Source organism: Anopheles ziemanni, chromosome 2 (genome assembly GCF_943734765.1).
Source record: "Anopheles ziemanni chromosome 2, idAnoZiCoDA_A2_x.2, whole genome shotgun sequence".
NCBI classification, from domain to species: Eukaryota; Metazoa; Arthropoda; class Insecta; order Diptera; family Culicidae; genus Anopheles; species Anopheles ziemanni.
The window spans coordinates 83,529,411-83,555,112 of record NC_080705.1 but is presented as its reverse complement, the minus strand read 5'-3'; the positions used below and the strand labels follow the sequence as shown (position 1 = coordinate 83,555,112).

Genomic DNA, 25,702 nt, shown 5'->3' with positions numbered 1-25,702 from the left:
ATTACATTTCATCTTTTACGTTCGATTGTACTAAAAAAAGGAAGCACTATCATGGTTTGGCGTTCATTTCAGTCCATCTTATTTTTTATGAAATTGAGACGGACCACACGTGTCTTGTATTATCGTTTGCCATGGTCGAATCGCATGCCCCGTCCTCCAGATACGACTCGCTGTTTCTTATTTGGAATCGACTCTCTCGAAAATAGGACGAAAATTTCACACTGTCTCTTCGTTCAAAAATTCATCTCAGGTGCTGACGACGCTCCTGATCTGGTAGAAAAAAATTGATCATTATGCCCCGTCAAGAATGTTGAGAAAGGCAAACGCTCGGCAATCTGAGTTTCGTTGAACTGTCTTTTGTACGGAGGAACCGGTGTTCCAGATGTGCTTGTATTATAATGGATTTTGTGCGTTACTAGATTTCAATATGTCGTTAGGTGCGGCATGGAATATCATTAGAATACAATTAACAAATGTTTTATGTGTAATATTAGAAATCAGCGTTATGAAGGCCAGCGGACCAGATAACCTTGAAATCAAATAAATAAAAATAATAACAATAATTATCGCTCTTTATTCCTTTTCTGTTTGTATTGATGCACTTTTGCTCGTTACTTCTTGCTGGAAGGTTCCAATTGTAATTTGAAATTCAAATAAGTCATAGATCTAAATTTAAAAATATTTGAATATTATAATTCCGTGAATAATATAAAACCAACCCGTTTCCCACTAATCATATTTCTGAGAATAATAAAAAAGAATCAAGCTTTTGAAGCGTTTGTTGTAAAACTCATAAAATACCACATTTGTTGAAAAGGGGCGTAGGTGACGGATGATTACCATTTTCACACTTCAATTTCGGCTTGAAGTGAAATAGCATTTTTGAAGGCAGTGAAGAGTTTTGAGTGAGTGAAGTAAATTCCACTGGAAATTTGATGAGCGAAAATTTGTCTAGAATCTGCCACCCAAGGCATCCTAAAGTCGCCCCGAAGGCATCACATACCACCAGCAGTAGCACGAAATGTTGCATGTTTCCTTCGGTGTCGGATCCTTTAAAGCGCAAGTGAACGGGAACAGAAATTGACCCTGTGTCCCCGGAGGACTACGATGTGCCACTGAACGGATAAGGACGGGCACGTCCGCGACCAGCTCGTCGGATGAATGCTGCTTCATCACTGGCCGCCCGAGGAGTGGGGGTAAGGATGCGCATGTGCAGCCCTCGCGAAGGTCGCAGTTCGCGTGAACCCAACGTGCAAAGGCTGGAGTAGGGAGCGGGCTGGATCGTGCGCAATCGGAAGACTCGTCGGGCGGAAGAGACAAACCGTGGGCGGGGAGGGTTTACCGTGGTTCATCTCTTCGCCTGTCGGCGTGAAATCGACGGATGTGCCGTGTCGAACGTGAATCTATTAACCATTTAGCATGTTACGGCTGGACCGTGCGCTTCAGTTGCCGATAAGCCGGGCTCGAATTTGGCAGCAAACAAGCAACCGCTAGTCGTCAGCTCGTGGGTGATCGTCGTGTGTGGAGTGTGTGACCATGTGACCGGGACGGGCAGTTTAGTGTAGTGAAGATTGCCAAGAAAAACCGCGAAATATTTTTCGAATCCTTTCCCGAGTGGGTATGCCGATCGAGTGTTCGATTTCGTCCCGGATAACAGGCCATCGATCACGGTGATCGGATGATGCAACGTTCGGCTGAGTGCTTCTCCGTGAACAAAGTTCCAAGTGCAATTGGGTGATTTCTACGAGTGTTTTGTGAACCTGAGGTTGGGTGGGAGCTCTCCTGCCGCCGACCCCGGCCGACCTGAATGAGGAATACCCCGACTATCAGCCCCACGATGGCCGAGACGGCGGTCGGGCTGGCCGGTTCCAACCTAACCGCGACCGAGGTGGTTCTCGAGAAGATCGGCGACTTCCTGAACTTCTACTACGTGCCGGCGCTCGTGCTGTTCGGTACCATCGGCAACATCCTCTCGGTGCTGGTGTTCTTCAAGACCAAGCTGCGGAAGCTATCCTCGTCCTACTATCTGGCCGCGCTCGGTCTCAGCGATACGGTGTACCTGTTCGGACTGTTCGTCACCTGGCTGGACTTCTTCCAGGTGCACATCTACACGCGCGAACCGTACTGTCAGCTGTTCACGTACATGAGCGGCGTCAGCAGCTTCCTGTCCGTCTGGTACGTCGTGGCCTTCACCTTCGAGCGCTTCATCGTCGTGCGGTATCCGCTCAAGCGCCAGAGCTGGTGCACGGTGCGCCGGGCCAAAACCATTATCGCCTGCCTCACGATGTTCGGCAGCGTGCTGTGCGTGCCGTACATCTTCTACGCCGGGACGCAGCTCTCCGAGCGCAACAATCTGATCATCTGCGACTTGCGGAAGGAGTACAAGGTAGGCGGTGAGGGGGAGTGGATGTTTGGTGAACCAGTTAACGTGCCGGGTGTTATTGAGAGCACGCTGGAGCCAAATATTTTGATCAACCACCGGTTGTAGGCCACCAGTTGGCAACGGGGTTTCTTAAGAGTTTTTCAAGTGAAGTGTTTCAAGCGATCCGTTGGATGGACAATTCGGATTAATTTCTATCTCCATGGTTTGGTGCCTGATGGCATTACTTCAATGACATTGATTGATTTGACAGTGTTTTGTCACATATTTACAGTAGAACTTTCATAGTGCAATAGTTGAATTGAGAAGGAAATTCAACAAACAAAAATGTGTGTGAATTACCAAAATCAGCAAGTTGACAATTGAATAATTGATAAACAAACTTATTTTGATTCATAATTGAACTAAAACAATTTCTACCAATCTTGAATTCATTTGAAAAGTTCATGGCAGTTCTTAAACTATCTGTTTTGAACCCACGGATAATCCGCCCGCCGGTTCTTCCGGCCCCGGACAATCGACATTCAAATGCATTTGAAAACAAAGTGTTCCAAACTGGAAAAGCATTGCCTTCAATCAATCGATTTGACCTGATTTATAAAATATAGAAAATCCTTTGGAGAAGTGAGTTCTCGATGTAAAAGAGTGAACATTTTATTGTACATCATCATTTCGATTTAAAAAAACATGTGAAAAAGATTAGTTTTATCAAACTGTAGCAAAATCATTTTACAGAAGACAGGATATAACGCAAATCTCTTTGACACCTCAGCAGATGCGCTTCTATTATCACAACGTTTCGAGTTATATGAAACGTCGGCAAGTCCCCAACTGGCTCGCGCCTAATCCGGTCGCCGGCAGCTCAGCTGCGTATTTCATTCTTCAATTCAAACCAGAGCGCCTCAAACCAAGATTACCAATTGAAGAAGAAACCCCCATTACGCCTCTGGGGATGCTACCGTTTCGTTCGATTGAACCCGGCATCCATTTATCACTTCACCGCACGATAACATTGGCCGTCGGCCGGAAGCAGCATGTTTAATGCATCCAACCCCCGGACCGGATCGAGGGCTTCTTCTTCTGCTCTTATTCTTTTCTCTCGTTTTATCCCCAGCCCACGCGTGAAAACGCCACCATATCATGGACGGGCACCGACGATTCCCGGTACGCAGTTAACAAAATTAAATGACAATTAAAGCTTGATCGGATGGGTTGACTGATTCGACTCACCCCCCGGGGGTGAAGTGTTTTGGGTGGTTTGGGGTAAATGAACGTGTTTTGATGTAGAGTCGTTCGCCTTCGACGGGAGAGGCGTCTCTGGCGTCATCGCTATCCAGCAGCCGGCCTCATTGATATCCGCTCAAGACGCATTGTTGTAAACGAATTTGGAACGGGTGTTTTGTTTAGAGCTAATGGTGGGAGCAGCTTAGTATTGAATTACGCACTCTTTCATGTCATGTCACACTGCGTCATAGGAGCATAGGATAAAAAAAACACGAAATGAGTAGTACGATGTACTGTATAAACAGTATTTTCTTAAAGGTTATTGTGTTCCTTCACATTCGGAAAATGCTTTTCCCTGTCTATGCTATAAGACACAACCAGGCATTTTTTAATCACTTTGTATCAATTGTTCCTGTTCAATAGCAAATTAATAATAACATACACATGAAATGAGTTAATAGCGTCTTTTGTTTTAGGCAATGATGTTGAATTCCTTTCAAAGTATCTAGCTTTATTCCCGGAAGCATTTCTATTTATACAATGCTTGATGCATGTTGTTTAAAATAGTATATTTTTCACATAATTAAGAAGCTCACTTGTTGATTATAAGAAATACCCTAATTATTAAGATTTGTGATTTTTGGATGGCATAAGGAAGCAGTTGTGGTTTTGTAAAGATCTAAAACCAGTTCCATTCTATTTAATTTTTTTTGAGAAGTGCATATTTCTCCAGTATACGAAGTTTATAAATCCTTTTAACAATATAGTCTAAAGCAATGGTAATCTAGAGCAACGTTTTAATCATATATTTTTTGTAGTACTTATAGCTGATGGTTGGCAAATCATATTTAAATCATTAAAGTTTTCAATTTAAATATGTTTAGATAGAACCTTAATGTTGTTGTTATAATGTTAAATAGGAACAGTATGATTGATGTGTTCAACATTGCAATATAATTGAATTCGAATTTTTGTTTGACCTCCAACAACCCAAACTTATCAAAACGTCGTTTGATAAACCATTTGAATCATTATTAGGTTTTAAAATATGAATAATTAAATTCTTAAGTCATTTTATTTAAAATGCTTTGTTATTTCGCAACTTTTTCAACAATTCTAAACATTACATAACAGTAACATTCAAATCTCCCTAGGTTTTCAATTCCACTCCTTCACAAGGACAACAAGTAAACCATTACGGAGGGTTTAGGGAAAGCTTTCAGAGGGAAAACCATTGCAACCAACGCGGTAGTAAAAAAAAAACACACACACACTTTGAAAACCCCGGCGAAACGATGAGCCACGTTCTAAACTCACGCCGTTGCTCTTCGTGAATTTGAAATGCAAACACCATCATCATCATACTTTGTGCCGTATGGAGCACCATGGGAGAGAACAAAAGTTTGTCGTGCTTCCACGTGCAGTTTGTATTTACATAAAGTAAGTTATGATAGCGAAAATAGATGACTTTATTCCCAAAAGGACAAGCTGAAGTGCATTATTTTTAAGCTGATGCTTTTTCCCAAGATTGACATTACTCTCGTCGTTATTAATTCATTAATGACCGGTAAAAAGACATATGCATCTTATTATGTTGGCATCATGTATGTGCATTGAAGAAATAGTTGGTATTAATACAACGTTCTTGTAAAACTATGCAAAAAGTATAAATTGAATAGCACAATAGATATAAAATGTAGGTAAAAAATAAAAACGCTGCAACTTGGCTTGGTGTGCAGCTTAAAGTAGAAAACGGTGTTCCGGTGTCAAACAGTGCATAACACCAAAGAAATGTTTCCCATATTTCAATGTCGGTCTAGCGTTCTACTAGGTCTGGCGACAGCATAAACGACATGATTTTCATCACTGAAGCATTAAGTACTCCATCTTTTGACCATAAAAATTAAGCCCTGAGTGCTCATATACGAATGTTCCCATTAAACGTGATGTGCACACTTTGCCGTGAAATCCAGCGAGCGAAAGATAGTATAATGCCGGAGTGATTTTTCTTACTCAAATATCGCAAAGGACGAGGGTACATCATGGGCGGAATGTTGACTGGGGAGAAATAATTTGGCAAAAGAAGATGGCAAAATTATTGCTTTATTTTCCTCGTCCAAAGCCCGTCGAGTTGTTCGGAGCACCAATTGTCTGGCCTTGGGTGAATGGGGCTGGTGCTGTGACGGATGCTGTTCTGTACATTACGGGAATTTTCGGCCCAATTTGGCGTATTTCATCATGATGAATTTGATGCTTTTACGAAATTTATTTCACATAGATCAAAAGCAGGAGAATTATTTGCAACTGGCGGGAGAAGTTTTACATTTAGTGATGTCAGGGGGTCCGCGACAGCCGAGCGGTAGCGCCGGTTAGAAAATCGGCCCATGAGCGCCGGGGCTTACCACCTCGACGGCGTGGGTTCGAATCAGAACCGTGACCGGACCCTCCCCTGTACGAGAGGACTGACTATCCACGTACAACAGGGAAACAAGTCTCGTAAGCCCTTAACGGGCAGGCATGACCAAGAGGTCGTTACGCCAAGAAGAAGAGAAGAAGTAATGTTGGGTCAGGAAAGCGTGGTCAGGTTATCGATGTTCTGAAAGGCGGGAGCAACTTTTTATTAAAAAACAGACCCGTATGAAATCAGTAACAATTTTCAAGTGCCGAACCCATCAAATATTAAAAACTCGATTAAAAGGGACACGAGAAGGACTCTTATTAAAAATATCGTCTCAAGAATCTCTTGAGAGAAGCCAGGAAATGTTGAAAACTTTAATTTTCTCCCCTGAACTCTTTTGTGCTATTGAAATTGAATTGAATGTTACACTCAATTGTTCCACCAAACCTTTTTTCTGACAAATCTGAAGTGTTCCTTTTGCGTGTTTTTCCTTTTCTTCCCGACTCTTCAACCATATTTTGTGTATTCAGTTTGATTATCTTTTAAAGTACGGTCTTTCGTAATCCATTTCGTTACCCCCAAAAGGCCCAAATGGAGATTTTCAATTACATCGATACGGTGATAGTATTCGTAGTGCCATTCACGATAATCGTCGTTCTCAACTCGGTCACCAGCTTCACCGTGTGGCGCTTTGCCGGATTGCGCCGTAATATGACGCTGCCCAAGAGGTATGTAATGAAAAGGGGGGCTTTGTAGTTGTTGGTAATTTAGAAGGCATTCGTATCGTATGTAATCCCGTTTGTTTGTGTTTTGTGCTCCGTTATTCCTGTCGATATGGACTGGCCAAACATTCGGCCCCCATTCCGACGGACGCTTTCGTGGGAAACACAACCTTGTTCGGGCACGTTTCCGCAGAAAACCGTCGAATTTAGAAATCCGCCGGCAGATGAGCTTCCAGTACTTCTCGACCCATCCGAACGGTCGCAACGGTATACTGAGGCGCCCCAGCATGAGTAAGCTAACCCCTAAATAGTGAATAGCAACGCATACAATTCTGGTTCAAAAACATGCAATTCCATCCGTGTGGATGGTTGTTTATTTGTTTGTTTCAATTCGCTGCTCACGAACTCGGAACGCGTGCTTGCTGTCGCAGGAGAGAACCGGATGCTGCATTCCCAGATGAAGGTGACCAAAATGCTGCTCCTGGTGTCCTCGGTGTTTGTGTGTCTCAACCTGCCGAGTTACGTGATGCGGGTCCGTGCATTCGTGGAGGTAAGCTAGTTTAAAGCGACATCTAAAATAATACCATATTTGCATTACATATAATTTAAGTAATTCATGAAAATTTTGTCCTTAGACGTAACTCTTCAAATGAGTTCCATTCTTTAGCAGTAGTTTCAAAGTTTAATAAGATTTTTTTGCACTCCACTTTTTTGTGTAAACATTTTCTAGTACGGATGTATTTTTAAAATCACAGAAAAATCTGCTTATAGCATAGAAGAAAAGCCTATTCAACTGAAGCGCAAATGTAAACATTTTCATAGAATAAATGATGCAAAGTAAGCGTTAAAATGAAAACAACTCCATAGAATACCCAACACAAAGTATCCGTCCCGAAAAACAAATTCAGTGCAGGAAAGGGGGTTTATTTTTAAAGATTGGGTTAATCAGACTTGCTGTTGGTCAATCATGGTACTAAATACCAATCTGCAAAAAACGATGAGATTCCTTTTTCCTTTCCATTACGTCCCGTAATGCAGTTTTTATTCAATTTCCAGAAAGGTTTCATTTCACCCTGAATGGGAAAGCCTATCCGATCCCATGGCGAAGAGGGTTAATTTGGTTAACAGCATGGTTTTAATACGATGACATTTGAAAAGCCAATGGCCGAGTGTGGGCGCCAGATTTTCCAAGCTGGGCTTTTCAAGTTTGCCATCAATCACAAAACAGAAAAAACAGTCAAAGCGAAAAAAGCAGGCAGAACTTTAACGGTATATAAATGGATCATAGGGCTGTTTTGTAAACTTTTTATCAAAGCGACAAAGTAAAGAGTCATTTCTTTTTAGCGCGATGACGTTTCTCTTTAGCATTGAATCAATAATGTACCCCGTTTGTTTCCATCTTTTCAGACCCAGCCTTCCTATCACTTGATACTGCTGCAGTACTATTTTTACATATTTTTCATCACCAACTTCGGCATCAACTTTATCCTGTACTGTATCAGTGGGCAAAATTTTCGGTAAGCAGCATTGACAGGGAAAAACCCGTAACACGCCTTTTTTATGACGTGAGCCGCGAAAAAAAGGCAGCTGCAATTGACAGTGACAACTCCCTTGGTTTTTCATTTTTCTCCTCCAGGAAAGCTGTGATAGAAATGTTTCGAAGGCAACGACAGAATCGAGTAAACCAGGAGGCGATCAGTGGCTGCGGTACTCAATCAGGTATTATGTAGCAAAGGGTACGCATTTTCTATCCACGTGGCTCCATTAATTTCGAGAGGGGTTTTTAGCGGATGTTTCCATGACGAGGATAATATATTTGTTCCTCTGTTTAGATCAAGAGCCTGTTACTATACATGTCACTGTTTGATCTTTAGCTTGTGAGATTATATTTAATTAAACTATTGAAGGGAGCGCTAACGAGCGTTTCAACTGATGGAGTATTTAATGGAATCTATCGCACATGCCTAAAAAGATGGCTTACATAAATGTGAAAGTATTTAGATACCGTTTTTGTGGTAATTAAGTGTGAACTGATTACGAAGATGAGGATTTGCTAGCTAATGTCACTTACATGCCTTTCCTTTCTATGGGTTACCCGGAGGATAATCTAATTACCTAATTTACCGAACAACCACTTACACGTCTTGCAGAACTTCTTCGAGCTTACGGCAACCTAGCGCTGAGACGACCGAGCACGCCGATGTTGTCAACCACAACAACCACCACAACGAATCGCACGGCCGAAACACTCCTGTGGAAAGAGTACGCCGACTCGCCGCCAGTTATGAATTTACCCTGAGCCGATGCCTACATGGTAGGAATTTTACATTGGGCTTTTGATAGCAAAACCCTTCTAGGACCAAAATGTTGGTAGCATACAAAGCAGAATGCTCAGTACTGTCCGACGCTTCCGGAAGGGGAAGTGTCTGTCAGTAATTTGTTCTCTGTATGATTTGAGAAGACACTTCCAAACTTTGAATGAATTGTTGTAATAAGGTTACAAAAAGAAAGATATACGAGTATGTTGTAGAAAATAAGCTAGGTTAAAAGACATGAAACAAAAAGATGAAACAAAACCAGAATCATTCCTACCAAACGCATTTTTGTAACTTTATGTTGAATGCTAGCAGATGCTCGGAAACTAGCGAAGTTACAATAATCAAACAGATAGCGGATCAACGATGGTTTCTTTTCGTGGAATTATTGTGCGAGTGTTCAATAAAAGCATCGACTATTTTTGTAACAAAGCTTTTACCAATATTTGCAGGCAAAACATTCCGATACACATACGTTTTCTATTTGCTATTGCCATATGAGAATGTTATTTTCGTTGTTTAAAAGAGCTATTCACTATCACATTTTATCTGTTTTGCGCTTGGCCATGTTTTTCTGTTATCTGTTATCAAGCCTTCCTCTCCTTTCCCTCCGTTGTATCGTGGTATTCCTATTCATCGACAGTTCAGAAGAATTCAATTCAATTTAATGGGAGAATGTAAAGCCTGGTTCGGAGAAAATATTTCACACAGTTTTCCTCGATACAGCCTGTCGGTGCGGTCTTCACACGAGGCCTTCGAATCGGCAAGTTAGTATTGTTTGCTTGATTTGGATCATAGAAAAAACATTTTTGAAACCGGTGAACATCTGGCATGTGGTTTAATTTCGCTGCAAAAGGCAACAAATATCAATTATGATTCTATACTAAATGCATCAAAAATGAATTTTTCATTCCTTGTTTTCCCGCCAGCTTTCATGTTGTACTTGAGAAGATATGATTTATTTTAATCATCTTGTTGATTGTTTGTTCTTTTCCCTTGCGCTTCTGCGATGGATAAGTGGTTTCAGTTTATCTAGAATTGCCTCTAAAAGCACATTAATCCTGATGTTTATTCCACTTATACGTTGCTATGTTAAGCATTACCGAGACCTTCGGCAATGGTTCGACGATATGCGTGCGTCCGAACGACCGCAAAATGTACCAATTTAAAAAAGCAGCGTCTAACCACTGGCTTCCATCACCGTGCGATTGCCCATCCCGTACGGCGGCACTCGGGACGTTTGGAGCAAAAACGTTCCACGTGCTCTGCTATGGAACGGATATGGGATGGGCATAAATAAAAACGTAAAACCAACGCTTCCGACTCCTCCGGCACACCTACCCCGGGTCGACGGCTTCTCCCATGCGCGTGCATGCTCTCACCGGAGGTCCCTGGGCGCTCGGAAGGCACGCAGCGTACTGGTCGAAAATTTCCTCCATCCCACACTCGCAGGCGACGAAGTTGTCCGGCAGTTGGATCGACTCGGCGAAGAATCCCGTCGACCGATAGTGGCTGCATCCGTCTGCGAATCGGGTTTGGATGAAATTGGACAAAGCGCATAGTTTTAATGGGGTTTTCCGATTTTTTTTCGGGGGGGGAAACTGTTTTCCATACGCAGAGTTATCACGTCGAGTGTTTCGCAGCCGGGCTGGGGTGGTAGGCCCCGGTTTGGGTAGAAGTCCACGTGCCCTCGCGCCACCACCTCCCCGAGCCAATGCCCATCGGTGTGGATGACGTCCACAAAGCGGGCGGTATCGCTCGCGATCGCATCACGGGACCGCTGCACGAAGAGAGGCCCGGCCGGGTCGAGGCCCGTGATGCGTCCCAAACGCCCCCCGAAGTATCGTCCCACGCTGCCGGCCACGTGCGCTCCCAGGCTGTGGCCCAAGAGGTGCACCTGGTCGTGGGCGATGCCGTACCGTTCCAAGAACCGTGCCAGAATACTCCCGATACGGTAGCCCACGGGCAACACCAACTGGCGCGCCACGGGATACAGTTGGCTGGACACGTTGGCCCAGTCGGCTACGAGGACGTTGTGCGCTCTCTGGAGGAGATATGCCGCCCGGATCGGCACCGTCGCCACGTGGTCACGGTCCGCGTTCCATCCGTGGATGATCACTTTCAGCTGGCGGGCGTGTTCGAACTCCGGGATGGCACTATCGGCAGCATCCACGTCAATCTCGGTCGCACGAAGGCTGATGCGGAAATGAAAGGCAAACATTAGAACCCACCGGAACCGGGTAATCTACGACCGGGAGCAACTTCCCACGGTGAGTAGTAGTAGAGTTTGATTTCGTTCAGCTCGCTGTCGTAGCTGGAAACCAACGTCGAGGTAACGCTGGAAACTAATAAAACCACCAGGCCGGCTTTCACCAGACGAAATAAATCCATACCGATGCCTCAAGTGCTCCAACACTAACTAGTTGAAACAAACAATGAAGGAACGCGCATTGAAACCACCAGAGACATCTCATACGTTGCGTGTGACGGTCGCTTGTTGATTGCTTAAATGCTATAAACGATTGAGTAGACACGCAAAACAATCAAAGAAAACCCACTTATCTCGGAAATAATTTAGTTAGCATGGCTTTGCGTGGAAATCCACCGACTGCCCACACCAAACTAACCATTTTGAGTGGATTTGTGAGGGTTTGTGATAAGGTAAGCATATATTCCTGCTCATTCTGATATTTAAAACCAAATCAAATATATCAATTAACATTAGTTTATTTCTTTCTGAAGTAAATAGAGACTGCAATGTTGCTTTTTAAACATTTTTATAGATTTCACCATATTCTGTGTTCTGTGTAATTTAATCCTTTTCGGTGCATTTTTAAACGAGCTTTGACTTTGTGGTGACTTCAGAGAACAAAATCGGATGACTTTGATCGAATCAAACATATCGAATTATTAATTTGTGCCATTAACTGAACGATGAAACAAAACCATAATTGAAGTGAAGCACTTTTTTAAACGAAATAAAGAAAAGCGACAGTAGTGTGTGGTAGTATTTGCGGCTCTGATGTTTGAAAATACCTATATCTAGTAATTTACCCTTTCTCAGCGCATCAGTTAAACTAGTTTATAGCAATTGATTGTCTATTTTGAGCATTAACTAATGTAACCAGCCCACACATTTGCGTGTGCGGTTGGAATTGTTTTGCTAAATCGTGTAAAGAGGGCAAGGTTGTTGCCTGCTTTACGGTATATATTTACTTTTTACTACTCCGTACATGCGTGTGTTCGTAGTTTCCTTCAATTCCACGGAATCTACGAGATGATCTAAATGTTATCGGCATATCGTTCGAGACCTATTCTTGCCCCGGTTAAAACGCCGGACGTGTTTCAAAGTGTATTGTGTGCCCTCCTTCGAGCGCAGCCAAATTGTTCAAACAGTGGCCATATGTCGTAGAATATCACCGAAATACTCTGCCAACCGATGGAAGAGAAAAACAAAACCAACACCGCGAATAGAAGAGATTGTTTTTCGCTGCAAAGCATCTCGAAGCTCGTGCAACGACGAGTGGGGAGTTTAGTTTACCAGACGATACAGTTCCAAGATGACGTGGTTGGGGTCGCTGTTGCTGTGCGTGGTGCTTGCTGCACGCCTGTGCGAAGGATCGTTCTCGATATTGAGTGAACCGCGGGAGTCCTGTGCCGCCTACCAGGGCATTGCGGACGCGGCTGACGAGCTGACTGTCAAGGTCGAGGCGGCCATCACCACCTTCGATCCGCTGCTTGGGCTCAAGACGAAACTGCAGGAGCTGCTGAGTTCGCTCACGGTGCACCCGTCGTGCAGCGCGATCACCGGCTCCAGCGGGTTGTACCGCATCCTGGAGGGTAATTCCGTGCCCGTGCACTACTTCTGCGAGATGAGTTTTGCGGGCGGCGGTTGGACGATGATGCAGCGTCGCTCGAGCGCCAGCACTAACTTCACGCGCAGCTTTGCCGAGTACCGGGACGGATTTGGGCACCCGAGTGGAGACTTCTGGCTCGGGCTGAACCGTCTCCACCTGATCACGCAGGCGTCACAGGTCGAGCTGGCCATCATCATGGAAGCGTACGACGGTACGTCCGCGACGGTGCGCTATACGAACTTCAAAGTTTCCGATCTGGCGAACAACTTCCGGCTGACAACGCTGAGCGGGTTCACCGGAGCCGCCGGTAACTCGATGAGCACGTCCGTCGGCATGACGTTCTCCACCTTCGACAAGGACACGGACACGAACGCGTTAACGAACTGTGCGAACGTGTGGGGCGGAGGCTGGTGGATGAGCAACTGTGGAGATAGGTTCGTTCGAGCTGATACTCAAAATCTCCATCCAATCTATGGCCTCTAAGTAATGATCATTTCATTCGATTCACTTTCTTTTTCCCACCAGCAACCTCAATGGATACTATCGCGGACCCGCACAAACATCGCTCCCCAAAACGTCGATGGTGTGGACGGGTTTTAAGGGGGTAACCCAACCATTGAAAAAGTCCATCATGCTGATTCGAAAATATGTACCTTAGTGAAAGTGTCTACGTACTAAGCGATTAAAAAGAAATCTAATAAAACCATTTCACTTTTAACGAATTGTATAGTCAATGCTTCCATTGCGTCATCAACCCACGTGTTCAAAGTAAGACAAGAGCACTTTCAAGGAACAACTGTTCATCAATGTTTTATTATACCTTCTTCCGGATCAACATGCGTGTGGTTTTTACTGAGTAGAACTGTTCGCGAAAAGTCTTCCACGTCATTCCCGTTCCTCGGTTAGTAAAGGTGCCCCTAAGATACTGCCCGTTCAAGTTGCTGTGACAAAAGAGAAGAACATTATGGGTCGATCCAGATCAAGAGGCAGCCATATCTAGTGCTCACCTATCATGGCAGTCCGAGTACCACCAGGCTCCGGTGTAGGTGACGGCGCAGGCCGCTGGCCAAATATCGTTATCTCGGTCGCTGGTCGAGAACATCATGTTCCGGCAGCGAAACATTGAGTCCCCAGCCGTGCCGGAGTAAGTGCCGAGTATGTTCATGCGGTAGTTTTCGGACGCATCCCCGATCTGGAAGTCCGAGTACCTCGCTTCGACCTTCACACCATCGAAGTCCTCCAGCACGACAGCCAGCTCGTGCGGGGCAATGTTGGTTTGCCGGTAGAGCTTATCCAGACCCCACCAGAACTCGCCGTCCTGCATGTTGCCGAAACCATTCTGGTACAGGGTCCAGGTCAGCTGGAAGTTGGTCTGGCCGTTGAATCGATTCTGGAACACCAGCCAACCGCCTCCGCTGTACTGCATGTCGCAGTACGCGTACTGTGGTTCGCGGAATTCGCCCCGCAGCAGGTAGAGACCCGACGGTGAACCGGCTGGCACATCGCGACACGTTTCATAGTTCAACGGCTGCTGGACGGCGCTCTTGATGGAGTTGACCAGTGTTTCGAGTTCGGATGGTTTCACAAATGAGCTTGGAGGTGTAATCAGTGCGTCGATGGCCGTTTCTAGCTCGGACAGGCTTTCTAGGGATACTTCGGAGTCGAAGCAAAGTGACTGCGGGAAGTCGCACTGGGTAGCTCGTCCCTCTCGAACGATGGCTAACAACACGAAAACCGCTACGAGCCACATGTTGGAGCTTGAGTGCTTAAAACCTTACTAAACCGAGCGCCGCATCGCCATAGCGCTGGTACCAACATCTACTTCAACAATGTTTGAACAGATGAACAGCTGTCACCGAATCTCCCGATGATAAACCTCTCGAGACACCATTCGATGAAACTGGATCAAAATCTTAATACGCCAATCGACCTTCTAATTGGCATTGTTACAATACCTATTTTGATTTCGGTACAAACCTATATTATGGAATTACTATTTTTGCACTGCGTGTTGAAGCAAGCTCTAACCTGTTCACATACCTACTAAGGAGGAAGTAGGGTAAACAGCATATGAGATATGTTCCTCATATGTTTCGATATGTTATGCTTAAAATTGAGTTGAGGGTTGCCCAACTACAGTCGACTCTCGATAATTCGAAGTTGGAGGGACCCATAAAAAAGTTTTATTTATCGAGAGTTCGAATTATCAAGAGTGTTAGGAAATAAAATTTATAAAACACGTCTTTTGCACATAGATCTATGTTTAAGGTGAATATGTAAACAAATATATTATTATTCATAAAAAAAATTATTTCAAAAAACCCACCGTTTTCGCAAACTGTTTTTTCTTTACTTTTCTTTGTGCACCTTCCTACAAAGCATATGTGCCCCAAATATGTCCGTCCGCCCGTCTACACCATTCAGTCTAATTCGAACGAAAATCTTCGTCCCCGTTCAACAGAATGTTACGGGGGGTTACCCGCAATGTGACGCGTTTTATCACGTTTCAATTTGCTCAGAACTTCGAATTGTTGCGAGTTGAGTGGGTACAGCTTCGAATTACCGCGTGAAAAGAGCAACCTAGCTTTGAATTTTACTTCGAATTATCGAGTGTACCAAATCGTATTGTTTTTATTCAAAATAGTTAGGGTTTTCCAAGGGACTACTGCTATACTTCGAATTTTCGAGAGTTTCGAATTATCAAACGTTTGACTGTAGAATCAAGTGCTTGCTAGACATTTCTAACGGTTTTCCTCAAAAACTCCACCTTATGAAATGTTTCATTCCAAGTTTCTCTGTTGAGAAGCTCATCGGATCGAAATATAAAGTCAATCTGTTACTTGCGTGCAAGTTTATTCAAGTGGTACGCAATAAAGCTTATAAAAAATTGGTGATAAAAGAATTTTAAAAAATATACGTTTTTTAACGTTTTGGCGGGTTTTATTGCTATCAAATTTTTTTTTCTTCTTCTTCTTCTTCTTTTTCTTCTTCTTGGCGTAACGACCTTGTTGGTCATGCCTGTCCCGTTAAGGTCTTCTCGTACCGGGGAGGGTCCGGTCTTGGTTGGGATTCGTACCCACGCCGTCGAGGTGGTAAGCCCCGGCGCTCATGGACCGATTTTTCTAACCAGCGCTACCGCTCGACTGTCCTGGACCCTCAGAATTTTTGATTATCGTGTTTGAACAATTGCAATTTCCGTAAAAAAAAGTTAAGGGTGATGCAACCACATTTTTACAACAGTACATCACAATGACTACAAGATAACAGAATTGAAAGGCGTTTGAACAGGCACGTAAATGAGTAAGCGTATGTAGACTGGTCTTTAGCTACATTTATTAGACTTATCCTTCAGTTTTTACAGCTGGTTTTTCATCTTTTTTTTCTTTTCAAATGTGGTTGAAATTTAATTTACTGGCACATATTTCTTCAGCATATTCATCGGAACCATTACTTTGGAAGTCGATCGTTTTTGGCGGATACATAGCTCAGCGTTGCAACCTTCCTATCCCCCTTCGTAGCCTTCGCCGCCCTTGAAATCTCCGTCTTAGCCACCGATCTTGGACGGAGCGAAATTTGAAGGGCGGTAACCTTCGGACTGGCTTCCGCGCTCCATGTAGGGATGGTATTCGCACACGACGTTGCTGGCCGCGATTGCCAGCACTAGCGTCAAAACTAGAAAGAACTTTATCATTCTGTCTGTGGTGAGTGCTGCTCCTATTCGTGGGCGGTACAAGACTTCAGTCGAAACTGATATGCTCCTTCCGATAGTCGATGCAATTTATAGCAGATATCCCGAACAACTCCAATAAACAGGCAACTTTATGCAGTACTGGTTGTCTAATTCCTATCGAACGCTTACTACCAACACAAAAATAACAGCGAACCGTATGAAAGAGTCTGTCTGCCGTATCTATATAACGTGAGCAAACAATGGATTCTGGTTGAAACAGTTGCGGCGGAAAACCCTGATTTTGGATTAGGCTATTTTGTTTTTCACGGTAATGTACGTATCAGTTCAGAAAAAATTGGCTATTGCGAACTTTTTGGCTTTGCTACAGGTCGTTTACCCGTATCAGTTGATACCGGGGCAGTCTGGGAGCAACGACCTGTGGTGCGAGCGATCGTTCTTCCTCTTTCTCCATGGGTGTGTCATCTAGCGGGATTTTAAGGGACCAAGCTTATAATCGAGCCGTTACTTGATCGTTATCTCTGCTGCGCGTTACCGATTACGCCCTTATTAGACGAGGATTTTATCTGTCATCTTTGCCCATACTTTTATTGCCAAAGTAGACTCCAGCAGGGCGTTTGACATAAAAATGATGTCCGCTCGTGTAATAACGCAAAGTTCCACAAAATGGGTTTTGCAGTTATTTTATCATTTTCATGTTTGAATTTAGCGTATTGTTCATCCTAGAGTAATGAACAAAATCTGTTGCAAACAACAGAGCAAAAAGTAAGTAAATCGCCATTTTGACATTTAAATTCCAGTCGAAAGAAAATCGGAACCGGTCGTGCCTGATTCCGATTTTGAGGAAGGAATGTATCTGTCAAACGCGTTTGGCAGAAAACTTCTGGCAGAATATGACAGATACATTCCTCGTCTAATAAGGGTATTATACGTTAATTCTTAACAACACATAACAAAAACAACGATCAAGCAACACGTAAGATAAAAAGAGTTTTATTTTTACTTTGTTTTGTAAAACGATTTTTATCGAGTCCCAGTTTCAGGTGCAGGGGGGTGCCCATGGCGCAGCGGTAGCGCGAGGAAACACCACACCACAGGTGTGGGATCAAATCTCGAGTCTGGCACCCTCTGGGACGAACGGCTGACCAATGATCTATAATATACCGTCTTTCGGTCACACAAACTCTCTTCGGAGAGAGGCCTTGTCCCACTAGCGGATGTCGTGCCATATATAAAAAAAAAAGTTTCAGGTGCAGAAACGACCATTCCACAACATCTACCAGAACACTGAGACATCACTGGATGGATTTCGGGTGGATTACAATTTATCTTGGCGAAAAACTTGTTCCAACCGATTGGCCTGTCAGCCGTCATGCGTCGAGCGGAAGGCACCATGTGAGGTGATTTGTCACTACACTTGCTCCCGCAAGGGCAAGCGGGGAAAAGTAAATCAATCCCCAATCGCATGGCCAGCATCACCAGCAACAGCGTCGTGCGTCCCCCAGGCTCATACATCATGATTAATTTCATCTGTACCGCCGATCGTCGCTCCACGATTCCCGGGTACTTTGTTGTCGACTTGGCCCCGGGAACCATCCCTCACACGGTTGACATTGATCGTCCTAGCCCGGCGAGCAAACGTTGGCACGGTCCCTTCTTCTTCTACCAAATTCGGAAGCTACCTGTCTCATCATTATCAAGTATCAAAGCTATCTTTCTTCGGGGTCGGAGAATAAAACCAAGGAGGACGAAAACCACAGAAGATTACTCAATTCTTTCGTCGTAAGCTGCACACTTGAATTGTAAGCCACTTGCGCACGGCGATCGGACGGCAGAAACAGATCGCGTCAAAAACAAATATATCATCCTTTGCGTCGCACGAGGCCCCGAGAGTGTGTAAGATTAAGGTACCTTTTCTTTGCCTTGCTTTGAGGTCTCTCTGGTAGGAGTTTATGAATGGGTCCATCGAAGCTCGCACGGCACTGGCAGGGGAACACACACGTACAATCGCTCGGGCATGATCCAGACCTCAATTGAAGACCACAAAAGTGGAAGCTTCTTTGGCGCGTCGGTTGTAGGTTCGACAAATTGGTGGGAATAAATCACTCCCGGACCAGCAGGCAATTGACACGGTGGCGTTAGAAATGGGAGGAGAACAGAAGTCGAGCAGCACCCGGAACTGGCTATTCAGAACCAATGAAAATTCGTTTCATCATCCTGACTGGAAATAGAAGAGCGATTCGTCGGAAGCCGGTTTGTTTTTGAAAGGTATGTTATTTATTTTTTGAAAGGCTGGTTTAAGACTGTTTTGAAAATTGTCAAGCATAATTGTGAGCACAGAAGAAGCACATTGTAGAAGGTGAAACAAGACAATGAAGGAGCATTTTTGATTTAAATTTCAAAACAATGCGATACTTCGCACTTGAAGAGTACGTTCGTAGGTAGAATAACTATCAACAATACATGTTACCTATAATATATTTTATGTATTCTTTTGAAGTAAAGGAAATATATTGTTTAAGGTGGAAAATATGTTATTTTCCAAACCGCTGAACTTGACTGAAAACTAACTACAGTGGAACATCGATTATTCGTACCTTTTTTACCGACTACCAGGTAGGTAAAATTGGTTGTTACGGAAACTTCGAGTCCGAATTAGTTTTTTAACAAATGCCAACATTTCAAAATAAATTTATTTAATCATTCACTTTACACGGTTTGTTTGTGTTGATATTGTTGTTTTAATCAACTGTTCTACTATAGACGCATATCTGAAATATATTTGTATGAAGGCCCGATTATCCGAGGTCCGCCCGGTAAAGAACACCCCGGATAATCGACGCTATTCTCAGTCAAAAACAAATAAATTTATTCAGGCAGTGTAAAATTGAATGAAAAATAACTGAAAGCTTGTTTAAAACAAGACCGTTTATTTCTTTCTCTGCAATCCAATTTTTTATGACTAAAACTAAAATAGAGCATCATGGTAAGAAACAGCTCAATAGAGTAAAATACTTCACCGCAGTGTATATCGATGGCCTTTTAAAATTCGTATGATTTCCTCGATCACACCACTGGGAATTTCTTTCTCGACAGTCCCTTTGATTCCTCCCAAGGAATTCGACTGTACCTGAATTTTAGGTGTCATTTCCTGTCGAGTAACGTCCTGCTACTGAGAGTGATATTTTGATTGAAAGCAAGCCAAGCACACACCGAATCATCGAAGTTCCGAGAACCGTCAGCCATATGACTGATTGGAAGTGATGCTTCTGACATATCGGTCCATGTCATCTAGCACCGACGCGCTTACGGACACATCGGTTTTCGTCTTCCTCTTCTCCGATATGCGTGATTTATCTTTCGAATCCATGGACTCCACGGTGTGGGATAAAGTAGTAACCCTTATGTTTTTTTTGTCCAAAAACGTGTCAAACTTTATTGAACGATTTGTGTTTGCATGTTGTGTATTATAACTAAAGAGTGTCGAGTTTGCTGCGTTCAATAACCGGATCCCTCCCGGCGTCGGATCATCATTCGCGTCTTCTTCAGGCTGTAGTTGTACCCACGGAAGGTGTACCAGAAGATACCGGTCTTCTCCAGAGTGGGACCGTTCAGGTACAGACCGTTCAGATTGCTGTGGAGAGGGAAAACATTTCGGTGTTAGGCGTTTGTGCAAAGCGGAGTGTTGTGACGTCACGTACCTGTCACCGCAGGACTTGTACCACCAGGCACCGTGCGTGACGGCGGCGCAGTTCTGGTCGAACCGATCGTTGTCGAAGTCGTAGGTGGAGAAGCGCATGCCCTCAGCCATGAACGAGTCACCGGCACTGCCGACGAACGACTTCAGCTTCTGGATCTTGTACTGCTCGTTTTCACCACCGATGGCAAACTGCTCGTACTTGCCGTAGGTGATGTTCTTCTCGAAGTCCTCCAGCACGATCAGGAGCTCATACGAGCCGCTGCTGGTAATTTGGTGGATACGGTCTAGACCGAGCCAGTACTCGCCACCCTCGTTGTTGCCGAATCCGTACTTGTACTCCCTCCATGGGCGGTAGAAGTCAACGCTACCGTCGAAACGGTTCTGGATGACCATCCACCGGCCGCCGTAGTCGAGCAGACAGACCGCCTTTACTGGCTTGAAGAAGTTGGCCTTGATCCAGTAGCTACCGGTCTTCTTGATGCTGGGATCGTCGCAGGAAGAGTAGATACGATCATCTCCTCGCTTGGTCTTGCGTTCGTAGCTGCACTTCAGGCCGAACAGCGCCTCGATCAGGTAGGTACGGTCAGGCACGTTCTGCTGGAACTGCGTCAGCTCACTGTGGGATGATAATTCGGTAACGACACATCGTCAGCACATAGACCCATCCAAGAGGATATCGCTGGGATTAGAAATACTCACTCAACATCCGACTCGATGATGGTCAGGTTCTGGCGCACGATGTTCAACTGGTTGTCGACGGCGTTAGCGATCAGCTGCGTCTGGGACGTAGTGAAGGCGACCTTCTCGGTTTCCTTGTGGATGATGGCCACATCGCCCTGGATGCTGTCGGCCTTGATCTCGAGGTCCAGGAGCGACTTGACGATCTTCTCGTCCAGCTCGTCGATCTGATCGATGATGTCCTTGCAGTTGCACTTCGGCGGGGGCTTCGGTTTCGGGAAATCAAAACCGGTGTCGGGCTTCGGTGGGCGCGTCGGGTAGCTAGCGCCACCACCATAGCCGCCTCCGTAGCCTCCCGAGCTGCCACCTCCGTAGCCACCCGAGCTGCCGCCTCCGTAGCCACCAGCGTTACCGCCTCCGTAGCCACCACCGTAACCGCCAGCGTTGCCACCTTCGTATCCACCCTCGTAGCCTTCGCCGCCCTCGTATTCTCCTTCGTAGCCACCACCTCCGTAGCCGATCTTGGCCGGAGCGTAGTTTGCCGGACGGCCACTTTCGGACTGGCTTCCGTGCACCACGTTGTAGTAGTGGTAGTCACGCACATCGTCGCTCGACTTGACGTCGTCACTGGCGGCGATCTCCTCGGCCACCTCCTCCGGGATCTTCACGTCGGTCTCCTTCGTATCGCTCGTCGAGGCGGCGCTGGCCAGCGCCAGCGCAAGCGTCAGTACTAGAAAGAACGTTCTCATTCTCCCAGCGGCGTGTGATGCTCCTGTCTCTGTGCGGTACAAGACTTCAGTCGAAACTGATATCCTACTGCCGGTGGTCAGTCCAATTTATAGCAGATATCTCCCGGCTAGCCTTTTACCCGGCACGGTACCGGCCAATACCGTTAGGTCCGAAATGACCGGTACTATCACACGCACAAACAAAACAAAAAGCCCACGAACATCAGACTAGAGACGATAATTTAATGCCAAACGTTCCCTGGGACGCAAAGACAGTTTTTTGCCAAAATCTCACCTCCAGCAGCCCTCCCCGAATGTCCCGTTTCATTAGCGCACCCAAGAATCTGGAAGTAAGAAAATGGGGAAGATGCGAAAATTGGCCCATTTCTTCTCAAAATATGCAAATGTCCCCTGATGATGACACGAAGTCCCACTGCCGCAGAACTGGTTCTAGTGCGGCTCCATCCATGGGGGCGCAGAACTAGAAATGGGATAAAACAAACTAGTATTTTTCGGTGTTTGATTTCCATCGCGTTCGAAATTGTATGTGCGTGGCGTTTGGGTGAAAAAACAGACTAGCATAACCGACGACCCATTTGTTTTTTTCGCAAATCTATCGGCTCGGTTTAATTCGCTTCATGCTGTGTCCATGTGACCGACGGGGGACAGCTTCGATGAGGCCGGTCACCAAGCGGTGGCCAACTAGTTAGCGCCTCGGTCTGGCATCGGTTCGTGCGATAAGACGTGCATCTCGGTTTTGGCCCATCGGATCGACAAACTTTGTATGTTCTATTTTTGTTATTTCGTTTGTCGTACGGTTCTGCTGCGGGGTCAGCGACATCTCGCTGAATGGAAACAACAAACCGCGTTGGAGGATAAGGCAGGAGGGCGAGGACTAAATCATAATATTCATGTCGTTCTTTCTCCGATCGGCACCCATTACTTTGCTGGATTTTGGAAAGGCTGGCGAAAATTAATGATAACGGTACTTTTGTTTTCTGGATCGTTCATCCTACATGCCGGTTCAGCCATTCGGATAGGAGATAGATACAATTTCTTGGGCATTGACGTACATTACTATTCACACAGTCGCTCGTTTCCGATCGGGTGCATTTGGCCTTAATGTATATTTTATGCTAAAAGGGTTCAATCAGGAATAGAAATTTTCCAAATTAGTGTTTATCAACCTTGCTGCTGTCAAGTTTTCCAGTGCAATATCCTGACTTTTTGCAAAACTTTCAGTGTTTATATATGTGGATTTAAATAGAAATTACCAGAAAAAATACCTAAAATGTATTGACCTAAATATAAATAAATGCAAGGAAATTCTAAAATATGGACCTGCTAAATTGTATCTGTGATAAAAATGCAAGAAAATATGCTAAATTCATATAGTACTTGTTGTACTTATGGTTTCAGATGGTACTTATGCTGAATCGAGAACTTTGACATCTAGATTTAAAAAACACAATACATAAATGAAATTAAACTAAACTTCAGAATGATTAATTCCCAAGTTCCCAAGAAATAAAATTTGAATAACACCTTACGTAATTGTTCATGTCTTCATAATATTTCAATATCTTTGTTAAAGATAAAAGATTCCCTTTTCCATCGGTAATTAATAAGAGCAATACATTTAAAACAACTCTAAATCCCTCGACAAAGCTTCGATGTTCAATGTCCGCATTGGAAAAAGGGAGATTGAAGCTCAAAACTTGATAAAACATACAACTAGGTAAAGAGAAGAAATGTGAACAAGACAAAGTTTTACACACAAAAAAAGTATAATTGATACGGTTCTAAGTATAGTTAACGAATTCACATTTCATTAATTTTCAACAACATTTTAGAATTTAAACTATACAAGTTAAATCTATTTTCATCTTGTATATTACAGTTTCTCACTTATCACGCTTAAAACGGATTACGCATGTTTACCTGTTTAACCAATTTATAGTGTCACTGACCAAATAATTGCATAACCTCTACACACCATCTCACATTTTATTGAAGAAGTTCGAAAAATTACTCCACGCTCGCAATCTTACCTCCATAAAATATAATTAATGCTGATCCCAACAGTTCTTCCTCCGCATAAGTATCGGGCGTGCGAATAGATTCGTCTGGATCGGGGGATGTGACGCTAAACAGGACAGGTTTAGGGGAATCGCAAATTAGGCAGTTCCTCTTTCCCTTTGCTTTCAGTCGTGCTTTCTCCGATTCCTCCCCTTCGCGGCCTGGTTTGGCGCGATCGCTGTCCGATAACGGGATCGTGGCGTGCTGACCACTCTAGAAGGGTATAAAAGCTGCCGAGCGTAGAAGCCTGGCGTCAGTTCGCACTAGGAAGCGTTAGCAAGATGAAGTTGATCGTTCTTGTGTTAGCAGTAAGCTGCATGGCAAGCTTCGGCGCCGCCGAAACTGCGCCAAAGTATGGTGCCAAGCCGCCCCCGTATAAGCCCAGTGTGCCGGATGTTCCGGCGCCGGGCGGCAGTGATATCGATAAATGCGGATGCCACCAGATCGTGGGCAAGCTGAAGAAGGTCGAGTCGAACCTGCTGAAGCTCATCCTGAACCTGCGCAACAAGTATGGTGCCGTGTACAGCGAGCTGCTGGACATGAAGAAACAGGTCAAGGGAGTGACGTGGTACGTAGGACAAACCGCAGCCACTTCGCAGAGCATCAACGACCAGTTGTCGATTGCGTCGTCTAACTTGGCTCAAATCATGTACTCGATCAGGTATGTTGCGATGTGACCTTTCACTGGTGATCTTCTTTGGTAGCCATTCTAGCAAGTTACTAATTTTTCTTCAAATTTGTGTCCCTGTTAACTTAGAGAGCTTACCATCAACCAGCAGAGCCTGGTGACCAAGACCTTCCTGACGGAGTCCATTCTGGACCTGGAAGGACGCCAGGGTGAGTCCGGTGGAGTCACTCCACCAGCGCCCGAAGGAGACATCATCTACACGTCTTGTGACGATCCGCGTATCACCGAGACCGGCACCTACCTCGTGCAGGACTCCTTCGATGTGCCCACGAAGCTTATTTGCGTGCTGGAGTTCGGACCAGGAGCGTACACCGTGGTCCAGAACCGTCAGGACGGCTCCACCGATTTCTACCGCGGTTACAACGACTACAAGGCCGGTTTCGGTGAATTCGACGGCGGCGACTACTGGCTTGGTCTGGACCGCATCCATAACATCACCGCCTCGGGTGACTACGAGCTGTTCGTCCTGCTGGAGGACTTTGAGAAGAACATCTCGTACGCTCGCTACGACTCCTTCGCTATCGGTTCTGGTAGCGACTTCTACCCAATCCTGAAGCTGGAAGGTTTCTCTGGCCCAGCCGGTGACTCGTTCGGCGTGGTTGGTGGTGTGCTGTTCAGTACCTATGATCTGGATCTGGACAACAGCGAGAGCAACTGTGCCGTTACCAACCGCGGTGGCTGGTGGTACACGGAATGCGGTGACAGGTAAGCGTCCCGTATTGGTTCCTATAAGACCTTGTTCTTATTACTGGCATTTCTTTCTCACATTCCTTTCAGCAACCTGAACGGCCTGTACCTTAAGGGACTGACCGGTGGCACCACCGGCATGTCGTGGAGCACGTTCCGCGGAGCGAACTACAGTCTGAAGAAGAGTCGCATGATGGTCAAGCGCAAGGTCCCAGTAGAGCCGCCGACGACTCTGCCGCCAGTAACTGATGGACCAACAACTGTCCCGCCTGCAACTGACACGCCAGCAACTGACCCGCCAGCAACTGATCCGCCTACCACACCACCGGTTACACCGGTATAATCTACGACTAGGGCACCTCAGGAAGAAGGAAGCAGTAAACGGAGAGGATAGCATCTTCGATTCTTTCTTCTCAACTCATGAATCCGAACAAGTTTAAATGTATTTCAATGCAATAAAAATATTGATTTGGCCAATATTAAATGATGTGTATGTTTGGTTTAGTAGTAGACTTACTATCACAGGGATGTCAAACATGCGGCCCGCGGGCCACATGC

At 45.0% G+C, this 25,702-nt stretch overlaps 5 protein-coding genes across 5 annotated transcripts; 3 read left to right on the top strand and 2 right to left on the bottom strand.

Annotated features, from left to right (window-relative positions):
• Nucleotides 1–1,837: 1,837 nt before the first annotated feature.
• Nucleotides 1,838–9,023, top strand: LOC131294567 (thyrotropin-releasing hormone receptor-like). The gene is made up of 7 exons (XM_058322612.1): nucleotides 1,838–2,386; nucleotides 6,588–6,730; nucleotides 6,918–7,015; nucleotides 7,156–7,274; nucleotides 8,132–8,241; nucleotides 8,361–8,443; nucleotides 8,875–9,023. The coding sequence occupies exons 1-7, from the start codon at nucleotides 1,838–1,840 to the stop codon at nucleotides 9,021–9,023; spliced, it is 1,251 nt and encodes a 416-aa protein (XP_058178595.1).
• Nucleotides 9,024–12,599: 3,576 nt separating this feature from the next.
• LOC131294566 (microfibril-associated glycoprotein 4-like) lies at nucleotides 12,600–13,554 on the top strand. Its single transcript, XM_058322611.1, has 2 exons — nucleotides 12,600–13,330; nucleotides 13,422–13,554. Exons 1-2 carry the CDS (start codon nucleotides 12,600–12,602, stop codon nucleotides 13,552–13,554), a joined length of 864 nt encoding a protein of 287 aa, XP_058178594.1.
• A 156-nt stretch (nucleotides 13,555–13,710) lies between these two features.
• Nucleotides 13,711–14,646, bottom strand: LOC131294565 (ficolin-2-like). The gene is made up of 2 exons (XM_058322610.1): nucleotides 13,904–14,646; nucleotides 13,711–13,837 (listed from the first exon to the last, which is right to left on the bottom strand). Exons 1-2 carry the CDS (start codon nucleotides 14,644–14,646, stop codon nucleotides 13,711–13,713), a joined length of 870 nt encoding a protein of 289 aa, XP_058178593.1.
• A 5,436-nt stretch (nucleotides 14,647–20,082) lies between these two features.
• LOC131282147 (angiopoietin-1-like) lies at nucleotides 20,083–21,711 on the bottom strand. The gene is made up of 4 exons (XM_058311547.1): nucleotides 21,393–21,711; nucleotides 20,984–21,353; nucleotides 20,286–20,900; nucleotides 20,083–20,218 (listed from the first exon to the last, which is right to left on the bottom strand). The coding sequence occupies exons 1-4, from the start codon at nucleotides 21,709–21,711 to the stop codon at nucleotides 20,083–20,085; spliced, it is 1,440 nt and encodes a 479-aa protein (XP_058167530.1).
• Nucleotides 21,712–24,050: 2,339 nt separating this feature from the next.
• LOC131294564 (ficolin-1-A-like) lies at nucleotides 24,051–25,487 on the top strand. Its single transcript, XM_058322608.1, has 3 exons — nucleotides 24,051–24,430; nucleotides 24,527–25,162; nucleotides 25,235–25,487. Exons 1-3 carry the CDS (start codon nucleotides 24,051–24,053, stop codon nucleotides 25,485–25,487), a joined length of 1,269 nt encoding a protein of 422 aa, XP_058178591.1.
• The last annotated feature ends 215 nt before the right edge of the window (nucleotides 25,488–25,702 follow it).